The sequence below is a fragment of the Acinonyx jubatus genome, chromosome A1, assembly GCF_027475565.1.
Source record: "Acinonyx jubatus isolate Ajub_Pintada_27869175 chromosome A1, VMU_Ajub_asm_v1.0, whole genome shotgun sequence".
In the NCBI taxonomy this organism is placed as follows: Eukaryota; Metazoa; Chordata; class Mammalia; order Carnivora; family Felidae; genus Acinonyx; species Acinonyx jubatus.
Window position 1 is genome coordinate 122,998,707 of NC_069380.1, and position 21,987 is coordinate 123,020,693.

Genomic DNA, 21,987 nt, shown 5'->3' on the forward strand with positions numbered 1-21,987 from the left:
TTCTATTATTCCTGGATATAATCCAATGATAATAAGAGGCAATGCTAGGTTGGGAATAGTTCTGGAATTTCCCAAACCCTTTTGGTGTAAAACAGAATGAAATGAAGAAATCTTGTTACCTCTCAACCTGGAAGAGGCCTTGGTCTCATGAACCCCCTCAGAGCCCCTCATGTTAGTTCTGAATTCAGGGTCTAGAGGATGAGGCTCCCAGATGTTGAGGCACACCCTGTGGTGCTGGCCTGTGCCTAGCTCTGGGGAATGCTAAATTCCTGTCAGAGGCATGTTCTGTGCTAGGGAGGTTAAGGAAGTGCCCAGAATGTTGCTGATACCACACTGGGAAATGCTATTATTGGCTGCTCCAAGGGGCTTTCAAAAGATTGGACACCAAGGACTTTTAGACACAGAGGATTGGGGAAGCTACACTTGGTCTGGACAAAACTTTTTCCTTTGTTGCTCAATTGTCTTACAAAAATGTGACCTTCTTGATCATCCAACTTATTTGTGTATATTTCTTCACACAGCTCCCAGAAGCTCACAGGCCTGGTTTTCCTTCTAACCCACTGGTTCCCCTGTCTCTCTCCTTTACTGAGTCCCTTGCCTCCTTCCAACCCATAAATGTTGGCGTGACTCTGACTTGAGACATTAATCTTTCTGCCCAGTCAGTGCTCTTCCCCTCTCCTCCCCACTATTTGAAATTATCCTATTTATTTTAAAATTACCCTATTTATTTGTTTACTAGAGTGCTGCTTAGCTCCTTCACTAGAATGTAACCTCTGTGAGGTCAGAGACGCTGTTGTGCTTACTGGCAACCACTGGGGCCTAGAGGAGCACTTGGTCCATGATAAGCGCTCGACAATGACTGAATCAATAAATGACTAATTGAATGGATGAATATGTGAATTCAGATGATGAAAAATAGCATTTCTTAAATCAGAGTGTAGGAGAAAGGGTTTTTCTTTTTAATTTATTAAACAGGAGAGGAATGAGATTAGAGTTTAAGATTCTTCCAGGATATTTTGATTCACTGAGATGAGGTCCTATCTGCTGCAATGTAAAAAAAAAATGGATGGGCTTTTTCTTTATTCACCTCAGAGGGTTAATTAGGTGACCTTCTAATCCAAGTTAAGTCTCTCCAAATGTGAGGATTGTGTGAACCTGGCTACTTACCTCACATCGGGCTCAGCAGTGGCAGCATGCAGTGGCAGACGGCCATTTTTATCCGGGATATTGTGCTTGGCACCATTCCTGAGCAGACTCACACAACCTTCTAGCCAACCCTGAAATATAAGAGCAACTGTGTCATTATATAACACAGCCTGGTATAACAGACCAACAAACTCTCTCCAGTTTTCTTTCTCTTTTTTCTTTGGTGTGGCTATAAATATGTTTTGTTTGATTTGAAGTGGTTAAGGATTACAACCTCAACTTCAGCGGAAAGCTGCAGACCTTGACATATGGGTTCCTGAGTATTCTGGAGGACCTTTACCCTGTCGGGTATAGATGGATTCCTAGACTCTCTCTTCTGTCTCCCATTCCCCATTTCTTACTTGCTGATATTCCACTTTTATACACAGTTCCTAGGGATCAATATGGCATGTGGTAGTTCTAACCTCGCATTCTGTAGGCTTAGCTTCAAATCATGCTTGTCAGTGGTCTGACGTGGGTGCCATGGTCCAATTCCAAAAACTGTACTCCTATATCATTCTTGAGTCCCAGCCTCCACTCTGTGCCTCAGTTTATCTATATCTGATAAACAGGCTTTGGTCCTCTTTTCCAAGTTCTCTTTCTAGTAACCACAAGGATAATATTTTTCTTATTCTAGTCAGTCTCCCTCCCAATGTCTAGAATCCTAGTCTAAGCCATAATCCAATGGCTGGGACCCTGCCATCTTGTTGACTGATATGTCTGATGCTGAATATGGGGGTATCACCAGGACCCTCTAAGGGTTCCCTGTTGCTGGGCTTCACCCACTATGAATTCCCTAAGAAACTCTGTGTGAACTCCCTGCTGTCCACTAATTCTCCAGATTGAGAGTGGCATTGCTACATCTCATGCTTGTCCACTTCTTGGTTAGCACTTACAGCTGGGTCATTTCCCCACTATCTCTCATTTCAAAGGGCAGATATAATCACAGGCTAGTCCTCCCTCCCTTTCTGTTCTCTCCTCCTTTAAGTAACTGACCCAGCCCTACTGATAACCAAGTTTGGCCAAGCAGAATGCTTCCTACATTCATCCAGAACCATTGGGGTTACTCCTTCAGTTATAATTAGATATATAAGTAGATGAAACAATTATTACAAAGAATAATATATATGATAACTCTCTGTCCTGCCTTCATTCCTTTATAGCTAAACTTCAAGACTACCCCATCAGAAGAGAAAAATGACTGAAGATTTCCTCTCACAATACTGGAAGCAATGGGGGGCTCCTGGGTGGCTCAGTCAGTTAAATGTCCAGCTTCAGCTCAGGTCATGATCTCACCGTTTGTGAATTCAAGCCCCGTGTTGGGCTCTGTGCTGACAGCTCTGAGCCTGAAGCCTGCTTTGGATTCTGTGTCTCCCTTCTCTGTTTGCCCCTCCCTCAATCACACTCTGTCTCTTTCTCTCAAAAATGAATACACATTAAAAAATAAAAAATAAAAAAATACTGAAAGCAATGAAAATCAAAATGTTACTAAATGAATGGAGAAGAAAGATAATAAGAAAAGAACTTTTTGGTTCTGGAAAGTCTGGAAAAAATCTTTTAATAAAAGCACATTCGTAGGTTATAATATTGAATATGGTTTTGAATTGACCAATAATATATAAGTCTTAAGTAGAAGCAAATGTTTTTCAGTCTTAAGTTATAATTTACTAATGTATTAAATCTGGTTTTAGTTTCTAATGTCCAAGTCATCAAGATCTCTGATTAAAAGGAAAAAATATGACAAAGAAACCCAAAAGAAAGGCATGCTGAACAAATTTTAGAGTTGCCTAAGTTTTACACTTATTGAAAAACAAATCTCCTGATGGGGGAGGGTTTGAAACATTTTTATCATCTTGCAACATTTCCTGGAACTATGCGTATGTGGTTTTCTTTTTTTCTTCAGAAAATAAATCAGAAAAATCACTGAATACACTTGAAACCAGTGGTCACTATTCAGAATCAACAAGCACATTTTTTTATTTACTATGTGCTGGATGATTCCGCATGCGTTTCTCCTTCAATTGTGATAAGTGTAGGATATTATTTCCACTACATTTTACAAATGAGGAAGGAGACACAAAATGGTGAGGTGAGGTGATGTGTCTAAGGTTACACATCCATGGTAAGTGTATGTGTATACTGAGTTTGGAGCTGTGATGGACACTAAGTTGCTAAGTACGCCCTTTGCCAAGTTTCTCTTCAATACTTGAATTCAAACATTGCCAGAAGGGGTTGGTGGGCTCCACAGTGCAATCCCCAGGACCACCCACCCCCTTCTCAGGGAACCTCAGAAGGAATAGGGAGGGTCCTTGCTTGGGTTGCCACAAAGAAGTGGGGGCATCAATAAGAGGGTGATGCCACATGCTGTCATGCAAGCATGCTTCCTTCATGTAGCTCCTTTGAATGCATTCCTAGAAAGACTTGTCTGCCAAGGTGGCACCTCTCTAGGCTCACTATTCACTGTGATCTACAGGATACTTGCTGTAAAAAGCCATAGCAGGAGCAATTATTAAGACATGTGCAAAAGGGAAGGGGCCTGGGAGGGCATTCCTGTGTCTCTCAGAGATATGACACTTCACCTACTAGTCATAGACCAATGGTTTTCAAACTTGGGTGGGTATAAAAATTGCCCAGGAGGTTTGTCTGCATAGACATCTCCTTCCCATCCACTACCCTGTCTGCTCCCAGTGTGTGACTCAGGAGGGCTAGTGTGTATTCCTGGAAAGTACATTTGAAACAAGTATTCCAACAGTTCAAAAAAATTCTTTCCAGTTTAAATCTAAGTCCTAGAGAAAGAGGGCATGCAAACAGAAAAAGGAAAAGTAGTTGCTAAAAAAAAAAAATCTCTGTGATAATTGGGCAATGCCTCATGCAATCTATGTTAGATTGTGGCAGGAAGGTGTGGTATTTGGGAAAGGGAAGAGTCCTATTTCAGCAAGGCAGTTTCAGGACACCGTGGGGCTTGCCCAGGATGAATCCACCACTGTCAGTGGGCAGCAAGAGCAAATCCAAGAATTTGCTTTGGCTGCAACAGTAGTTATGGTGAAGATTTCTGAGAGCCTCATTAGAGGTGAAGGAGAATGATGACCCACATGTGGCACTAAGAAGAACTTGCTTGACATAGACTCAAAGTAGCTCTGGGGTTTCCTAGAAGGAATGCAGGGAGGATTTGAAAAGAGAGGGGCTTGAACGTTTTCAGTAAGGCTTACCAAGCTTACCCAATGTTGGGAAATGCTAAACTGAAATCTCTTGATGAGGACTGGCTCTATACAATTTTTGTTTATTTATTTATTTGTTTGTTTATTTATTTAGAGAGACAGAGAGGAGGTAGGGGGAGGGGCACAGAGAGAGGAAGAGAGAGGATCCCAAGCAGGCTCAATGCTGTCAGCACAGAGTCTGACACAGGGCTTTAACTCACAAACCATGAGAACATGACCTGAGCTGAAATCAATAGTCAGACGCTTAACCGACTGAGCCACCCAGGTGCCCCAACAATTTTTAAATTGAGTACTGATTGTGGGTTGAGTCCTATGCTTGGTATTGCCCCTGAATAGTCTGGTATTTCTCCCCTACTCCTACCCCCGACATTTCCCAGCATTCCCCATATTTCTCATCCTCTAGCTTCCACTTAGCTGATCCTACCCCACAATGTTACCTGCAGCTTCAAATGCTACCACCCCCTCAGGGTATTAATGGAGTGGGTTCTTAAAAAGAGTACCAAGTAAGTCCAGAAATGCTGCAAGACAAATTCTGCTGTTAAAATGGAAAATAATATTTTTCTTTTAAAAAAATGTTTATTTACTTATTTTGAGAGAGATAGGGGGAGAAAGAATGGGGGAAGGGGCAGAGAAAGAGGGGAGAGAGAATCCCAAGCAGACTCTGCACTGTCAGCGTGAAGCCAGATGTGGGGCTTGATCCCACGAACTGTGAGATCTTGACCTGAGCTGAAATCAAGAGTCAGATGCCTAACTGACTGGGCCATCCAGGTATCTCAATAATATTTTTCTAATGGCAAAATCACCTCTATCTTAGAAGATTGTTAGGAAGATCCAAAATGTCTTAGATCCACAAAAATAGGTCTTAGTAGTGCTACAAGTGTCAGAGATGATGGGAGCAAAGCTTCAAGTTTTATTTCCATTAGCATAAGTCCAAGAATACTTTTCTGCAAGGGGACACCATAACAACACACTAAGCCCTCCCCACTCCTTGACAGACACCACAGACATAATCAGTACCAGATAGGTTGCCAGGCATAGACTTGTGCGGCCATAAGCATCCTGCATGTTAATATTGGCCCCCATCTTCAACAACAGCTTCACTGTGTCCACTTGACGTCCAGAAACTGCATGCATCAAGGGTGTACATCCTGGAATGAGACATTTCAACAGTCTTTATAAAAATATTTGACTTCTGAAATTTATTAGCAGGCTTTATTTGCCTGTTCACTTATTATGCTCTTTGCAAATAAAGGAACGGGCCACAACACAAATTCAGCTGTTGAACTATATGAGACTGAAGAGAAATGAAGATGATTGTTGCTACATTTATGTAAACTATGTATTTTCTTTCTGGCTGTATTAAATCTTCTGTAATTTTGCAGTAATTCATTGATTAAAACAATTTGTGCCAATGATTAAAAAATCCTCATTACTACCATGAGAATCAGCACCATTTAGGACATGACAGGTTTTTCCTAACCTGGTTTGAACAATGTAGAATCTGGAAGTGTCTGGAAGGCAACTCCAGCCAGGCAGACAGGTGCAGCATATTTTTATTAGAGATGGTAGATGATAAAGGGCAGTGATGGTTGCCTAGCCTTGGGTTACACACATTCTTAAGAAAAGGGCCCACCTTTATTGAAACACTTCTCTGTTTTGGTTAGTAATATAGGCCAAGGCATCTGGTTCTTTGTGGGTTTTCTTTCTGAAGAAAAACAGATGAAATTACACATTCTGATTAACTCGTAGACCTGTTGGAACAAGCCAGCCTGGTGAGGCAGAATCCAGGTGCTTCACACTCTTCAGGTGAAGAAATCAAACCTCGGACACAATTCTTTGCCAAGCTGAGACTTGTTTACATGCTTTTCATTGATAACATATTCTTAGAATGCGCTGCAAGGTACTCGAAATGGACAAATTGTGGGGCTGCTGTTCTCATTGCAAGATTACAGCTGGCAACCCAGTTTCTCTACAAATCTCTCCTTTCTAATACTCGTTGGGTAAAAGCAGCAATGAAGCACTATGTCTTGAATAGTGGCAACAGTTCCTTCTTTATTTCTTCCTCTCTCTCTTCTCTCCTTCCTTCCCCCCTTCCATCTCTCCCTCCCTCCCTCCCTCTTTCTTTCTTTGTTTTCGAGGGTGTTGAATTGCTCTAGCACCATTTGTTGAAGAGGCTTTCTTCCACTGAATTACATTTGCACCTTTGTCAGAGATCAGTTGAGTATATTTGTGTGAGTCTATTTCTGAATTCTTTGTTCTTTTCCATTAATCTATGTCTGTCCCTCAGCCGTTACCACATAGTCTTGATTTCTGTAGCCACATAATAGGTCTTGAATTTTGGAAGACTGATTCCTCCCAGTTTATTCTTTTTTTTTTTTTTAACATTTTTAATTCCAGTTAGTTAACATACAGTATATTAGTTTCAGGTGTACGATATAGTGATTCAACACTTCTGTATACGACCTGGTGCTCATCATGAGGAGTGCACTCTTTAATCTCCATCTCCAGAATTGTGATGCCCCCAACTATGCTTTTCTTTTTCAAGATTGCTTTGGTTATTTAGGGTCTTTTGCGGTTCCATACAAATTTTACAGTTGTTTGTTCTAGTTCTCTGAAAAATGCTGTTGGTGTTTTGATAGGGATTGCATTAAATGTGTCAATTACATTGGATAGTATGGACATTTAACAATGTTTGTTCTTCTAGTCCATGAGCATGGAATGTCTTTCCATTTCTTTGTGTCATCTTTAATTTCTTTCATCAGTGTTTTATAATTTTCAGAGTATAGGTCTTTCACCTCTTTGGTTAGGTTTATTCCTAGGTATTTTATGGTTTTTGATGCAATTTTAAGTGGGATTGCTATCTTAATTTCTCTTTCTGCTGTTCATTATTGTCGTAGAGAAATTCAATAGACTTCTGCACATTGATTTTGTATCCTGTGACTTTACTGAATCATGTATCAGTTCTAGAAGTTTTTTGGTGGAGTCTATTGGGTTTTCTCTCTATATATAGTATTGCGTCGTCTGCAAATAATAAAAGTTTTACTTCTTCCTTACTGATTTGGATACCTTACTTCTTTTACTCTTCTGATCATTGTAGCTGGGACTTCCAGTAGTATGTTGAATAGAAGTGGTGAGAATGGACATCCTTGTCTTATTCCTAACCTTAGGGGAAAAGGTCTCAGTTTTCCCCCATTGAGGACAATGTTAGCTGTGGGTTTTTCACAGATGGCCTTCATTATGTTGAGGTATGTTCCCTCTAAACCTACTTTGTTGAGGGTTTTTATCATGAATGGGTATTGTACTTTGTCAAATGCTTTTCCTGAATCTTACTGAAATGATCTTATGGTTCTTATTCTTTCTCTTACTGGATGTGATGTGTCATGTTGATTAATTTGTGAATATTGAACCATCCTTGCAACCCAGGAATAAATCTACTTGATTGTGGATGATTTTTTTTTAACGTATTATTGAATTAGGTTTGCTAGTATTTTATTAAAGATTTTTGCATCTATGTTCATAAGGGATACTGGCCTGTAGTTCTCTTTTTTTTTAATGGTGTCTTTATCCAGTTTTGGTATCAGTATAATGCTGGCTTCATAGAATTAATTTGGAAGTTTTCTTTCCTTTACTATTTTTGGGAACAGTTTGAGAAGAATAGGTATTAACTTTTCTTTAAATGTTTGGTAGAATTTGCCTGTGAAGCCCTCTGGTCCTAGATATTTGTTTGTTGGGAGTTTTTTGATTACTGATTCCATTTCTTTGCTTGTTATTGGTTTGGTCAAATTTTCTGTTTCTTTATGTTATAGTTTTGGTAGTTTATATGTTTCTAGGAATTTATCTATTTCTTCTGTGTTGTTCAAATTGTTGGCATATAGTTTTTCATAATATTCTCTCACAATTGTTTGTATTTCTGAGGTGTTTGTTGTTATTTCTCCTCTCTCATTTATTATTTTACTTGACTATTTTCACATTCTTTCTTGGTAAGTCTGGTTAGAGGTTTATCAATTTATTTATTTATTTTTCAAAGAATCAGTTCCTGGTTTTATTGATTTGTTCTATTGTCTTTTTTTTTTTTTAGTTTCTATATCATTTATTTCTTCTCTAATCTTTATTATTGTCCTCTCCTTCCTTCTAGTGGCTTTAGGTTTTGTTTATTATTCTTTTTCTAGCTCCCTTTGATGTAGGGCTAGGTTGTTTATTTGAGATTTTTCTTGCTTCTTGAGGTAGACTTGTGTTGCTACTTATAGCAACCATTTTTGCTGCATCCCAAAGGCTTTGGACCACTGTGTTTTAATTTTCATTTGTTTCCATGTACTGTTTAATTTCTTCTTATATTTCCTGGTTGACCCATTCATTGTTTAATAGCATGTTATTAAAAAAAAATAGCATGTTATTTAACTGCCATGTATTTCTGGTCCTTCCAGATTTTTTCTAGTGGTTGATTTCTAGTTTCATAGCATTGGGGTCAGAAAAGACATATGGTATGACTTTGATTTTCTTGAATTTGTTAATACTTGTTTTTTGGCCTAATATGTGATCTTTTCTGGAGAATGTTACATGTGCACTTGAAAAGAATGGGTATTCTGCTGTTTTAGAATGTAATGTTCTAAATATATCTGTTAAATCCATCTGGTCCAGTGTGTCATTCAAAGCCGTTATTTCCTATTTTCTGTTTAGATGATCTGTCCATTGATGTAAGTGGGGTTAACATACCCTAGTATTATTGTATTATTATCAATCAGTTCCTTTCTGTTTGTTAGTAACTGTCTTATGTATTTGGTTGCTCCTATGTTGGGTGTGTAAATACTTATAATTGTTTCATCTTCTTGTTGGCTTGTCCCTTTTATTATTATATAGTGTCCTTTAGCTGTTGTTACAGTTATTTATTTATTTATTTAATATTTATTTTTGAGAGACAGAGAGAGACAGTATGTGAGTGGGGAAGCAGCAGAGAGAGAAGGAGACACAGAATCCAAAGCAGACTCTAGGCCCTGAGCTGTCAGCACAGAGCCCAATCTGGGGTTCGAACCCATGAATTGTGAGATCATGTCCTGAGCTGAAGTTGGACGCTTAACTGACTGAGACACTCAGGTGCCCCCAATCGTTGTTTTAAGGTCTAGTTTGTCTGATATATGTACTGCTACTTTGGCTTTCTTTTCACATCTATTTGCATGATAGATGTTTCTCCATCCCCTCATTTTTCACTCTGCAGGTGTCTTTAGGTCTGAAAAGAGTCTCTTGTAGGCAACATATAGATGGGTCTTGTGTGGTCTTTTTATCCATTCTATTGCCCTATGTCTTTTGATTGCAGTGTTTAGTCCATTTACATTCAAAGTAATTACTGATAGATATGTATTTATTGCCTTTTTATTTCTTGTTTTGTAGTTGTTTCTGAAGATTTTCTCTGATCTTTTCTTGTCTTTCTCTCATGTTTTGCTGATTTTCTTTAGTGATATATTTGGATTTGTTTCTCTTTATACTTTGTATGTTTATTAGTGGCTTTTGATATATGGTTTGATATATAGGTTTGTTTATAACCTCTTATGCATATCATATAGGAGTCTATATTAATTTGATGGTCATTTAAGTTTAAATCCATTCTTTTCCCCTCTCCTCCCCCTTTTAGATATATGTTACTATATTTTACATCCTTTGTTTTTGTGAGTTCTTTGACTTTTTTTTTTTTACAGAAATATTCACTTACTGCTTTTGTGTTTCCTGCCTTTATACTGTCACTTTTGGTCTCTTTTTCATTTAGAGTCACCTTTAATATTTCTTGCAGGGCTGGTTTAGTGATCACGAAAGGTTTTGTTTGTCTCGGAAATGCTTTATCTCTTCTTCTGTTCTCAATGATAGCCTTGCTGGATAGAGTATTGTTGGCTGCAGATTTTTCCCATTCAGCACTTTGAACATATTATGCCATTCCCTTCTGTTTTGCAAAGTTTCTGTTGAGAAATCTCCCATGAGCCTTTTGGGCTTTTCCATGTAGGTTACTGACTTCTCTGTCTTGCTGCTTTTAAGATTTTTTCTTTATCACTATATTTTGTAAATGTTATCATACATCTTAGTTTGTTGATTTTGATGGGAATTCTCTATGCTTCCTAGATATAAATATCTCCTTTCTTCACTGATAAGGAAAGTTTTCAGCTATTATTTCTTCAAAGAAAATTTCTGCCCCCTTTTCTCTCTTCTTCTTCTGGGGCTCCTGTAATACAAATGTTACTATCTTTAATGGAGTCACTGAGTATTCTTATGATTATTGCTTTAAATTCTCTATCAGGCATTGTTACTTAAAAATGTTTCATTTAGATCTCTGGCTCTGGCCCTGTTCTGTTCTTTCAGTTGGGATGAATTTCTCTGTCTCCTCATTTTGTCTAGCTCTCTGTGTCTGTTTCTGTGTCTTAAGAATGTCAGCTATGTCTTTTGTTATTGAAAGTAGTAACTTTATGAAAAGGAGGTCCTGGAGTGCCCTGCAGTGTAGTGCCCCCCGTTCATCAAGACCTGGCACTTCAGGAGAGTATCCTATGTGTGCTGCTTATGCCTTGCTATTGCATCTGAGTCACTTTTCTTTTCAGTACAGTTGTCTGCACTGACTCTGCCTGCTGTGGACTGTGCTAGCTCTCTGTGATGTTAGTGGACCCAGGCAGAGCAGCTCTGAGGGTGCATGACCCCTGGGGAACTTGGGAGCAGGGTGGCAGTATTAGCAAAATCTGTGTTGGGCCACTAGGCCTATGCTGGATCACCTCAACTGCTGTGGTGGCTGCAAGCTCTGCACTACATGGCAGGGGGCGTGTGGCTGGGTGCTGTGCTGTCACTGGGCGGGGCTCTAGATAGCAGTTGTTCACCTGGTGGCTGGGTGGGGCATGTGTGTACTTTTAACAAAATTTGCCTTGAACCTGGGCCAAAGCTATAAATGTCTGTGCAGCCCCACCTACCCCAGGTGGCTCTGTGTTTATGCTGGGGGGCAGGGGAGGAAAATGGTGCCTGCAAGTCCCTCATTTTCAGAGAAGTCCCCCAGTGTGCTCAGAAATCAGTATGAACACATCTGTCTCCCATGTGTCCTGGTGTTATGTAAATTCCAGTTTTTTTGTTGTCTCTCCATGTAGTCCACTATCTCTTTAAGGGCAGAGACCCAGCTATCATTCACTCTCCCAGCTCACCCAGAGCTGAGTCAGCTGACTTTTAAAGCTCCAGGCTCCAAGTCCCACTGTTTTTAAAAACTCACAGAATTCAGCCCTTCTAGTTTTTGAAGAAAAAACATTATGGGTATCAGTCTTCCTCATGTGATCACCTTGGTGCAAGGGCCTGTTTCTCTGCCCTCTCCCTGCAGTGCACAACTCCCTCCCTCCTGCAGGTAGCTTCCTTCCCCCTTTCTGATCTTCCTAAACTTTCAGGTGCAGTTTCTTCTCTATATTTAGTTTTTAAATTTGTTCTGCCAGTCTTTGGATCATTCTCCAGTTTATTGACTTGGATATGGATGATATCTAGTTGTAAATGTGGGATGGAGTGAGCTCAGTTTCCTCATACTCCTCCATCTTCCCAAGCTCTCCTGCTTGCTTTATTCTTTTTCAAAATTGATTTAACTATACTACTTCCTTTGCCTTTTTATATAAATTTTAGATAATTTTGTATATATCTACAAAAAATCTTGCTGGGGTTTGACAGAAATTGCATTAAATCTGCACATGAATTTGAAAAGCACTGCATATTTGCTATCTTCAGTCTTTTAATCCATGAGCATGGCATATCTCTCCATTTATTTAGATGTCCTTTGATTTCTTTCATTGGCATTTTATAATTTCCAGTATACAACTCTTACATGTATTTTGTTATATTCACACCTAACTATTCTTTGTTGAGTGATTTTAAATAGCATTTTAATTTTAATTGTGGATTCCATGTGTTCATTTCTGGTATACAGGAATATAATTTGTTTTTCTGGATTGATTTTATATCCTGTGACCTGTATCCTGAACTCAGTTGTAGAAGTTTTTCTTGGTAGCCTCCTTAGTATTTTCTATGTGTAAAATCAAGCTGTGCAAAAAGAGACATTATTAGTTTTTCATTTTAAATAGATATGCCTTTATTATCTTTTCTTGCCTTTTTGTACTGGCTAGAACTTTCACCACTATGCTGAATATAAGTAAGAGTGGACATTTTTGCTTTGTTCCTGATCTTAGGTGTAAAGCATTCAGACTTTTTTACCATTAGGTAAAATGTTAGCTCTAGGTTTTTGGTTTTTTTGTTTTTGTTTTATAGATACTCTATCAAATTGAGGAATTTCCCCTCTATTCCTATTTTTCTGAGAGTTTGTAATCATGAATGTATGTAAAATTTTGTCAAATACTTTTCTGCATTCACGGGTATAATTGTGTGATTTTTCTTCTTTAGCTGGTTAATATGGTGGATTACATTGATTGATTTTGAAATATTGAACCACACATCCCTACAACAAATCCCACTTGGTCATGGTATATAAATCTTGTTATATATTACTGAATTATATTTGCTAATATTTTACTAAGGCTTTCTTTATCGACATTCATGAGGAGGATTGGTCTTTAGGTTAATTTTTTACATCATCTTTTATATCATCTGGTTTTAATATCAGGGTAATACTAGCTTTATAAATATAACTGAAAAGAGTTTCCTTCCCATATTTTCTGGGAGAGATTATTTACAATTGGTGTTAACTATTATTTAAAACTTTGTAGGAGTTTCTAGGGAAACTATCTAGGCCCAAACATTTCTTTTTCTGGGAATTTAAAAATAATGAATGTACTTTCCTTAATATTTGTAGAGGCATTCAAATAGTCTATTTCCTATTGGATAAGTTGTGGCAGTTTATCTTTATGGAGGAATCGACCCATTTAATCTAAATAGTTAAATATATGGGTGTAGAGGTTTTGTTTGTTTGTTTGTTTTTTGTAATTCCTTTTTATTGGTTAGATGTCTGCAGGGTCTATAGTGATATCTTTGGTTTCACTCCTGACAGTGGTCATTTGTGACTTCTTTCATTTTTTGTCTGTTTTTTATTGCTAGAATTTTGTCAATTTTATTGATCTTTTCAAAGAATCAGTTCCTTGCTTCAGTGATTTTCTTTACTGTTGTCTATTTTCAATTATCCTTATTTCTATTCTTTCTTTATTAGTTCTTTCCTTTGGGTTTATTTTGTTCTTTTTTTAAGTTCTTGGGGTAAGAACTTACATTATTGACTGATATTTTTCCTCTTTTCTAATGAATGTATTTAGTGTCATACATTTCCTTCAGCATTGCTTTGCCTGTGTCACACAAATTCTAAGATATATTTTCACTTCCACTCATAGGCAGGACAAGCTAGGATTGAACCCAGTCTGGCCCTTGCACTTATCACACAAATAGTATCAAACATTTGTCTCTCCTCATTTCCCATTATTAGCCATGAAGCAGATGTACAAGTAAATCTCCTTTAAAAAGAAACAAGCAAACAAATAAACAAAAAAACTACTATTGATAAGTTAGGGACAACTACTCACTTTACAAAACATTTTGCTGTCATGATAAGGGATTCTCAAGCTCTTCATGGGACAGGTACACTGGTTAAAAATCATTAATGACACAAGTACTAAGACAGAAAAAACAATGATAGAACTTTTTATTATGGGGTGCCTGGGTGGCAGTCGGTTGAGCATCTGTCTTTGGCTCAGGTCATGATCTCACGGTTTATGAGTTGGAGCCCTGCACTGGGCTCTCTGCTGTCAGCACAGAGCCCACTTTGGATCCTCTGTCTCCCTCTCTCTCTGCTCCTTCCCCACTTGCACTCTCTCTCAAAAATAAATAAACATTAAAAAAAAAACAAACCCAAACACTTTTGTTATAGTCCCACAAGTCCCTGATGCTCTCTCTTTTTTTTTTTTTTTTTTTTTGGCCTATTTTCTTTCAGTTGTTCAGATTGGCTCATTTCTATCATTCTATTTTTAAGTTTGTTGATCCTTTCCCTCTATTTCCTCACTCTGCTGCTGAGTTTATTTACGGAGTTTTTAATTGTGATTATTGTATTTTTCAGTTTAAAAATTTTCCATTTAGTTCTTCTTTATATCATCTATTTCTTTGTTTGAGCTTCCTATTTCTTCATTTGTTTCAAGCATGTTTGTAATTGTTCATTGAAGTTTTTTTTTTTTCATAACCTCTTCAAAATCTGTCAGGTAATTCTAACATCTATTATCTCAGTTTTGTATCTATTGGTTATCTTTTTTCATTCAGTTTGAGATCTTCCTGTTTCTTGATATAACAAATTGTTTTTTATTGAAATCTGGACATTTGGGATATTGTGTTGAGTTGCTTAATTTTACTTAAACCCTCTATTTTAGCTGGCTTTCCCTGACAATGCTCCAAAGGGGGAGAAGGTATGTACTTGTGACCTCATTATTGCCAGGTCCAAGTTCCCTATTTAGCTTCCATTGATATTTGAGGGAGAAGATTCTTCATTACTCCGTGGGAGTACTGGCAACTAGGGGGAGGGAGGCTCACTAGTTGGGGTGGAGGTCCAAGATCTCTACTAGGTCTTTGCTGGAATAATGAGCCTAAAGCCACAGGTTCTCATTTGTCTGTTTTTTGTGTGATGTTTGGTTGGAGTAGACTCATTACTGTCTACAAGTTTTCTGTGTTGCTATGTGGTCCCTTTCCTGGTTCTTTGGCTAGAGGGCAGGCTTTTTTTGGGGCTTTGTTTTTTGTTTTTTTGTTTTTTTGTTTTTGGTCTGTGACTGTTGGCCCTTCTGAGCTGTTGGATTCTTCAACTCCAAGTTGGGATATAAGAGGCAAAAAAGAAAACCCAAGAAACTTACCACAGTGTTATTCCTTGGGTCACATGGTCCCAGCCGGTCTGTCATTTTCTCTCCACCTTCGGGAGTGTTCTTATGTTTATATTATATACAACATCCAGGATTTTTAGTTACATTTAGCAGGAGGAATAGAGAAACAAGTACATCTACTCCATCTTCTGAGAAGCAGGTCTTTGCTTCTGGCTTTAATAGTCATACTTTCCCAACATCCACTGCTACCAAAAATAGCCCTCTTTCTATATTCCTTTTTTAACTACTTGGTGTATCTACTTTAGTCATTCATACAAATAAGTTGCAAATAAATCTAAATCAACTAGATTCATTACATGAAGTGGTGTAAAAAAAATTGAAAGATTTGTGTCCAAGACTATCATTTAAAGACAAGCCACTCCTTGTCCCTCCAGTACCAAATGGCCTGTTAGATGTAATTTTAACAGTGCTCACCTCTGAAGACCATCTCTAAAAGAATAGAGAAGAACATTCTGCAGGCTTCAAAAATGAATAAATAGCTCACCTTCACTGTCACAGCATTCTAGGATGGAAGGGTCTTCACGAATTACTGAGGTCAGAGCATTGACATCTCCATTAGAAGCTGCCTGATAAACCATGGTCAGGTCAACTTCCTCAGATGAGTCACCTTCATGAATCAAAAAGAGATACACTTAGTGTGTGCAGCAAATTCACTGAAAGAATAACAACACCCACAACATCGCACATACAAGTGATTCATGAAAACTTCTTTAATGAATCTGAGCAGGAGGCTGAGTCATCCTCTTATAAGCAACCTCAATGCTTCTGAAGAAAGGTGGACCCCTGTGGGTCATGTTGTAACATTACCATATATTGGGAAGGAGTCTGAGGGATTAGATGTCCTCTGAGATTTTGTGACTCTTTCTAGGCCTTCAGGCTTCTCAAAATCAGTGAGACTAGAAAGGAAAATGGGACCCTCATGTTGGTTCTAGGCTCCCCTCTGATCTGAAACATGATAAATTTGTTAAACTCAGTGAATCAGTTTACCTACCTCTGATAGAGATATTGCATTATTTTCTGTTCTTCTGACATCCTCTCCACTCTATTCCCCTCAGCTGTGTTCCCTGAGGGCTGATGCTTGCTGACTACTTCACCCAGGTACCCTCCCTCTTTGGCTTGCCCATAGGAGACACTGGCAAGAGACTGGTAGGGAGAAGGGAAAGAGGTAGGGAATTTCTTTCTGCCTTTCCCTGGTGTAGTGTCTAATAGTAGCTGCTGCTCTCCCACCAGGATGTTCCTCCTCCCCAGAACCAGCTCTTACTGGGCTCCCTTTGGTAACAAACACCATTCTTGCCACCCTGCCGAATCTCTGCTGCAAACTTCTTCATTTGAACCAGCTGGGGTTACATGACATGCTGTTTCCAGAAAGAAGAGACCTGTATGCAATTGCTTTGAATTTGGTAGCCACCTGTACTATACCTTTGTGCAAGACTAAACCAATTGAACCAACTAATAGCACTGCCAAAAGTGACAACAGAACTGTGGGTCAAGTGACCCTAGGGGAGCACCGTAAGGGCTGGGAGCTTTAGTGAGGTGCTATGCAGAGTCCTTCTACTTTTACAATTTCCCCCCATACATAGCCATTATTCAGGGAAAATATATGTAAGAAAAGTTTTTTAAATTGTGTTTTTTCTATGAATGTGGACATTGCACCAGAAATACTTTACAGTTCTAATATATCTTTAGTTGGCAGTGATCCTAACCTATTGGCTGGGTTTCTCTGCCCCAGTACTTCTGGGAAGTGATTAGTGATTTTTTAACCAGGTGACCTGTCCCAGATGGAGCTTGTTATTGCAAATGGTTCACTTACGACAACAAGCTGCTTTGTAAAGTGAGTGGTTCCCTAATTTATCCACAGTAAATTTGTTGTAGGTGGTGGTGTTTTTAAAGCAGGCTCACCTGCGCATTTGCCTGGGGGCTGGAAATAGGAGATGAGAGATGTCAGGGTCAAATGTCCCCTCTGCCATAAGAACTCTGCAGCCACACAGCTTGGTTTCAAGTCCTGGTTTTTACTAACTAGCTCTGTGAATTTGGGAAATTACCTGTTCTGGGCCTGTTTCCTTGTTTCTAAAATGGAGATGATGATGATGATGACGACGACAACCACCTATGTCATAAAGTTGTTGTCAGGAATAAGTGAATTAATACTTAATCCTATGTGCTTTTAGAACAGAGAATAGCATGTAGTAGACACTATATATACTTTGCTACTACTACTTTTGTTTTGTGCATGTGTGTGTTTGTGTTTAGGAAATATGAGAAATCTGGAGCAAATAGAGAAGAAGGCCTCTTTTTGATGATGGCTAGATCAAGAATTCATACTTTGCACAGAACATTTACTCTGCTGAAAGCCCTCCTAGGAGTCTAGGAATTTTTTAAAGGTTGATAATGATGTCTTTGGGCCCCAAAATAGGGCTCACACTTAAGGACAATGATGGGCCTGGTATCTGGTTATATGACCACATCCAAAGATGCTGGTAATGTCACCTCAGAAAGAAGATCTTGGTGTTGGGCTGTGAAGCTCTGTGTTAACAGCATGTTTACATCTTATATAACATGTTTATAATACATGTATACACATGATTATAATCTGTTCAATATTGAGTGTAATCAAATCTGTAAGGCACATTCATCACACTGTTGAGCATACACAGTTGAGAGAAACAAGGAATTCACTGCTTGATAGAATTAGAATCCCCAAAATAATTTTCCAAGAGGATTCTAATAAGATTGTTTTTAATAGGAATAAATACAGGGCAATATATCCTAGTTTTAAAACACTCAGTTGGACTTATTGAAGGGTGGCTGACTTTATAGTATTGTTGTTCAAAGCCCCCTCAGCATACAGGTGACCTTAACCTGAGCATTCTCTAGGGATCAGCTCTTCTCCACTTTTGGACCATGGGCTGATTCAGTGGAGTTGACAACATCCCTGGTCAGGGGCAGAACACATGACCTGGAAATAAGTCACTCAGCACCAGCATTATCTCGCCACAGAGATTGGTTCAGGAACGGACCCAATCAGAGGCCATGAATGGCAATATGCTTTGATCAGAATTGCTGGGAGCAATACTGTTGCTTTATTCCACCACCCATGAACTTGGGAGAGACTGGGAGGCATCTTATGGGTGTAGAGACTATCTAAGAATAAAGAAAACACAAGGAGCAAAGCAGAGTTCTACAAAAAGAAGGAAATAATTGAGACCTGGTGACATCATTTGAACTCCTGAATCAAGCCACACTTCAAGTCCCCACCATTAAATTTAAATGTGCCAATAAATTCTTTTTTTGTTTGTCAGTTTGCATAGTGTATTTGCTTTTTCCTTTTAATCACTGAAAGAGTTCTAAGCGCTAAAAAGGTTTTAGCAGTGGCACATCAGTTAAGAACTTAGGGGTTTAGCTTCATAGTTTGCTTTGTAGGAATGAACAGTGTGATGAACTAGTAGGAGCTTTGGCTGTATTATTAATCGTTTAGCAAACAGATTGAAGGAGGTGATAGGCTTTTCTGTTCTTAACTGGTCAGTGTTATGTTGAGGTCTATGGCCTGTGTGTGGATTAAATGGGCTATTGGTGGTTGGAGAACATTCAGAGTGACCAGAATGGGGTATGTATGGATTTCATTCATGTCACTTGAGGAACAATTGAAGAAATAGATGTCTTTACACCAGAGATTATTCCATTGGGTCATGATAGCAGCCTTCAGATATTTGAAGATATTTTTTAAGTAAAAAATTGTGGTGAAAAATATGTAACAAAAAATTTACCATTTCAATGTTTTTTGTTTGTTTCTTTTGAGAGAGAGAGAGAGAGCGAGAGAGGGAGAGAGAGAAGGAGAGAAGCGGAGCTCACCTGATGTGGGACTCGAATTCAGAACAGTGAAATCATGACTGAGTCAATATCAGATGCTCAACTGACGGAGCCACCCAGGTACCCTCCATTTCAACCCTTTTTAAGTGTGCAGTTCAGGGGCATTATGTACATTCACAGTGTTGTGCAACCATCACCATCAATCATTTCCAGAACTCTTTTCATCTTCCAGAATTCAAACTCTGTACCCATTAAAATAGTAACTCCTGACTCATCTCTCATACCAGCCCCTGTAAACTACCATTCCACTTTTACCATTCACTTTCTGTGAATGTGACTACTCTAGGAATCTCATACAAGTGGAATTGACAGTGTTTGTGCTTTTGTGACTCGCTTATTTTACTTAGCATAATGTCCCAAGGTTGATCCATGTTGTAGCATGTGTCATAATTTCCTTCTTTTTCAAGGTTGAATAATATTCTATGTTTAGACCACATGTAGTTTATTAATTTATCCACTGATGGATATTTGGGCTGTTTGTACCTTTTGGCTATTGCAAATAATGTTATCATGAATATGCTTATTCAAATATCTCTTTGAAACCCTGATTTCAATTCTTTTGGGTATAAACTTAAAAGTGGAGTTTCTGGATCATATGATAATTTTATTAAACAATTTTTAAGAACCATCATAATGTTTACCACAGTGGCTGCACCATTTTATATTCCTGCCAACACCACAGAAGGTTTCTAATATTCCTATGATCTTATTGACACTTGTTATTTCCTGTTATCATTTGATGTGTTTGTTTTAATAGTACATAGTCTAATCGTTGTGAGGTGATATCTCATGATTTTGATTTGCATATCCCAATTATTAGTCATTTTGAATATCTTTTCATGTACTTATTGGCTATCTGTATATCTTCCTTGGAGAAATATCTCCTTAAGTCCTTTGTCCATTTTTTAATCAGGTTGTTTGTATTTTGGCATTAAGTTATAAAAATTCTTTATACATTCTGGATATTAACCCCTTATCAATTTATGATTTACATATATTTTCTCTCATACTGTGGATTGCCTTTTCATTCTGCCGATCATATCCCTTGATGCGTAAAACCTTTTAACTCTGATGTAGTTCAACTGTCTACTTTTTCTTCCGTTGTCTATACATTTGTCATCATATCCAAGAAATCACCGTCAAATTTAATGTCACAGAGCTTTTCCCCTATAACTTCTTCTAAGATTTTTATAGTTTTAGGTCTTATGTTTGTATCTTTCAACAATTTTGAGTTAATTTTTGTATATGGTGTTAAGGTAAGGGTCTGATTTTTCTTCTTTTACATATGACTATCCAATTGTTCCAGCACTATACTTCCCCATTGAATGGTCATGGCACCCTTGTTTAAAATCAGTTGATTTATATGTCTGGGATTATTTTTAGGCTCACAGTTCTGTTACATGGATCTATATGCCTGACTTTATGTTAGTACTACAGAGTTTTGATTACTGTAGCTTTGTAGTATATTTTGAAATCTGGAAGTGTTGAAACCTCCAACTTTATTTTTCTTTTGTAAGATTATTTTGGCTGTTTGGGACTCCTTGAGATTCCACATGGCTTTTTAGGATTGATTTTTCTGTTTCTACAAAAATAGAAAAAAATTTTTGACTGAAGGTCACAAAACCATTTATATGCAGATCTATGTAAACAATAAATTCTTCTTTCTCTTCTTTCCTTATCTAATATTTATTTTTCTATCTAGTATAATTGGAATTTTGATCAAGATTACATTGAATCTGTGGATTTCTTTGGGTAGCACTGACATCTCAACAATATTATCTTCTAATCCATGAAATGCAAGATGTCTTCCCATTTATTAGTGTCTTCTTTAATTCCTTTCAGCAATGTTTTGTAGTTTTCAGTGTGTAAGTCTTTAGCATCCTTGGTTAAGTGTATTCCTAAATATTTTATTTTATTTTTTGATGCTGTTGTAAATAGAGTTGTTTTTCAAACAAGTTGTTTTTTTTTTTAATTTACATCCAAATTAGTTAGCATATAGTGCAGCAATGATTTCAGGAGTAGATTCCTTAATGCCCCTTATCCATTTAGCCCTTCCTCCCTCCCACAACCCCTCCAGTAACCCTCTGTTTGTTCTCCATATTTATGAGTCTCTTATGATTTGTCCCCCTCCCTGTTCTTATATTATTTTTGTTTCCCTTCCCTTATGTTCATCTGTTTTGTCTCTTAAAGTCCTCATTTGAGTGAAGTCGTATGATATTTATCTTTCTCTGACTAATTTCACTTAGCATAATACCCTCCAGTTCCATCCACGTAGTTGCAAATGGCAAGATTTCATTCTTTTTGATTGCCGACTAACACTCCATTGTGTGTGTGTATATACATATATATATATCACATCTTCTTTATCCATTCATCCATTGATGGACATTTGGGCTCTTTCCATACTTTGGCTATGGTTGATAGTGCTGTTATAAACATTGGGGTGCATTTGCCCCTTCGAAACAGCACACCTGTATCCCTTGGATAAATACCTCATAGTGCAATTGCTAGGTCGTAGGGTAGTTCTATTTTTAATTTTTTGAGGAACCTCCATACTGTTTTCCAGAGTGGCTGCACCAGCTTGCATTCCCATCAAACAAGTTTTTAAGCAAAGAATTTTATGGTTAAATTGTTTCATGGAACCCCAGCAGTTAGAAATAGCAGTGAGTGACAATGACAGAGAAAAGGGTATTTTAAATGTTAAAGCACTGTAAAAATATTATTACCTCAAGAGGTAGTGAGTTTCCTGACACTGAAGATGGCCAATGCTGGCTAGATAGCCACCAAAGAAGTGTACTGTAGAAGGAATTCAGCAGCATGAGGCATAGCACAAGGGAACAGGAAGATGTATGAGGCAGAAGAAAACC

At 38.0% G+C, this 21,987-nt stretch overlaps 1 protein-coding gene across 4 annotated transcripts in view; it reads right to left on the reverse strand.

The window, feature by feature from the left end:
- The window catches only part of ANKRD55 (ankyrin repeat domain 55), a 173,519-nt gene that overhangs the window by 50,642 nt on the left and 100,890 nt on the right, over positions 1 to 21,987 (reverse strand). For all 4 annotated transcript variants that reach the window (XM_027041782.2, XM_015072562.3, XM_027041775.2 and 1 more), the window contains 3 exons: positions 15,738 to 15,860; positions 5,421 to 5,551; positions 1,168 to 1,277 (listed from right to left, as the gene is read on the reverse strand). In XM_027041782.2, the coding sequence (XP_026897583.1) occupies positions 1,168 to 1,277; positions 5,421 to 5,551; positions 15,738 to 15,860 (364 nt within the window). The remainder of the gene's footprint in view (positions 1 to 1,167; positions 1,278 to 5,420; positions 5,552 to 15,737; positions 15,861 to 21,987) is intronic.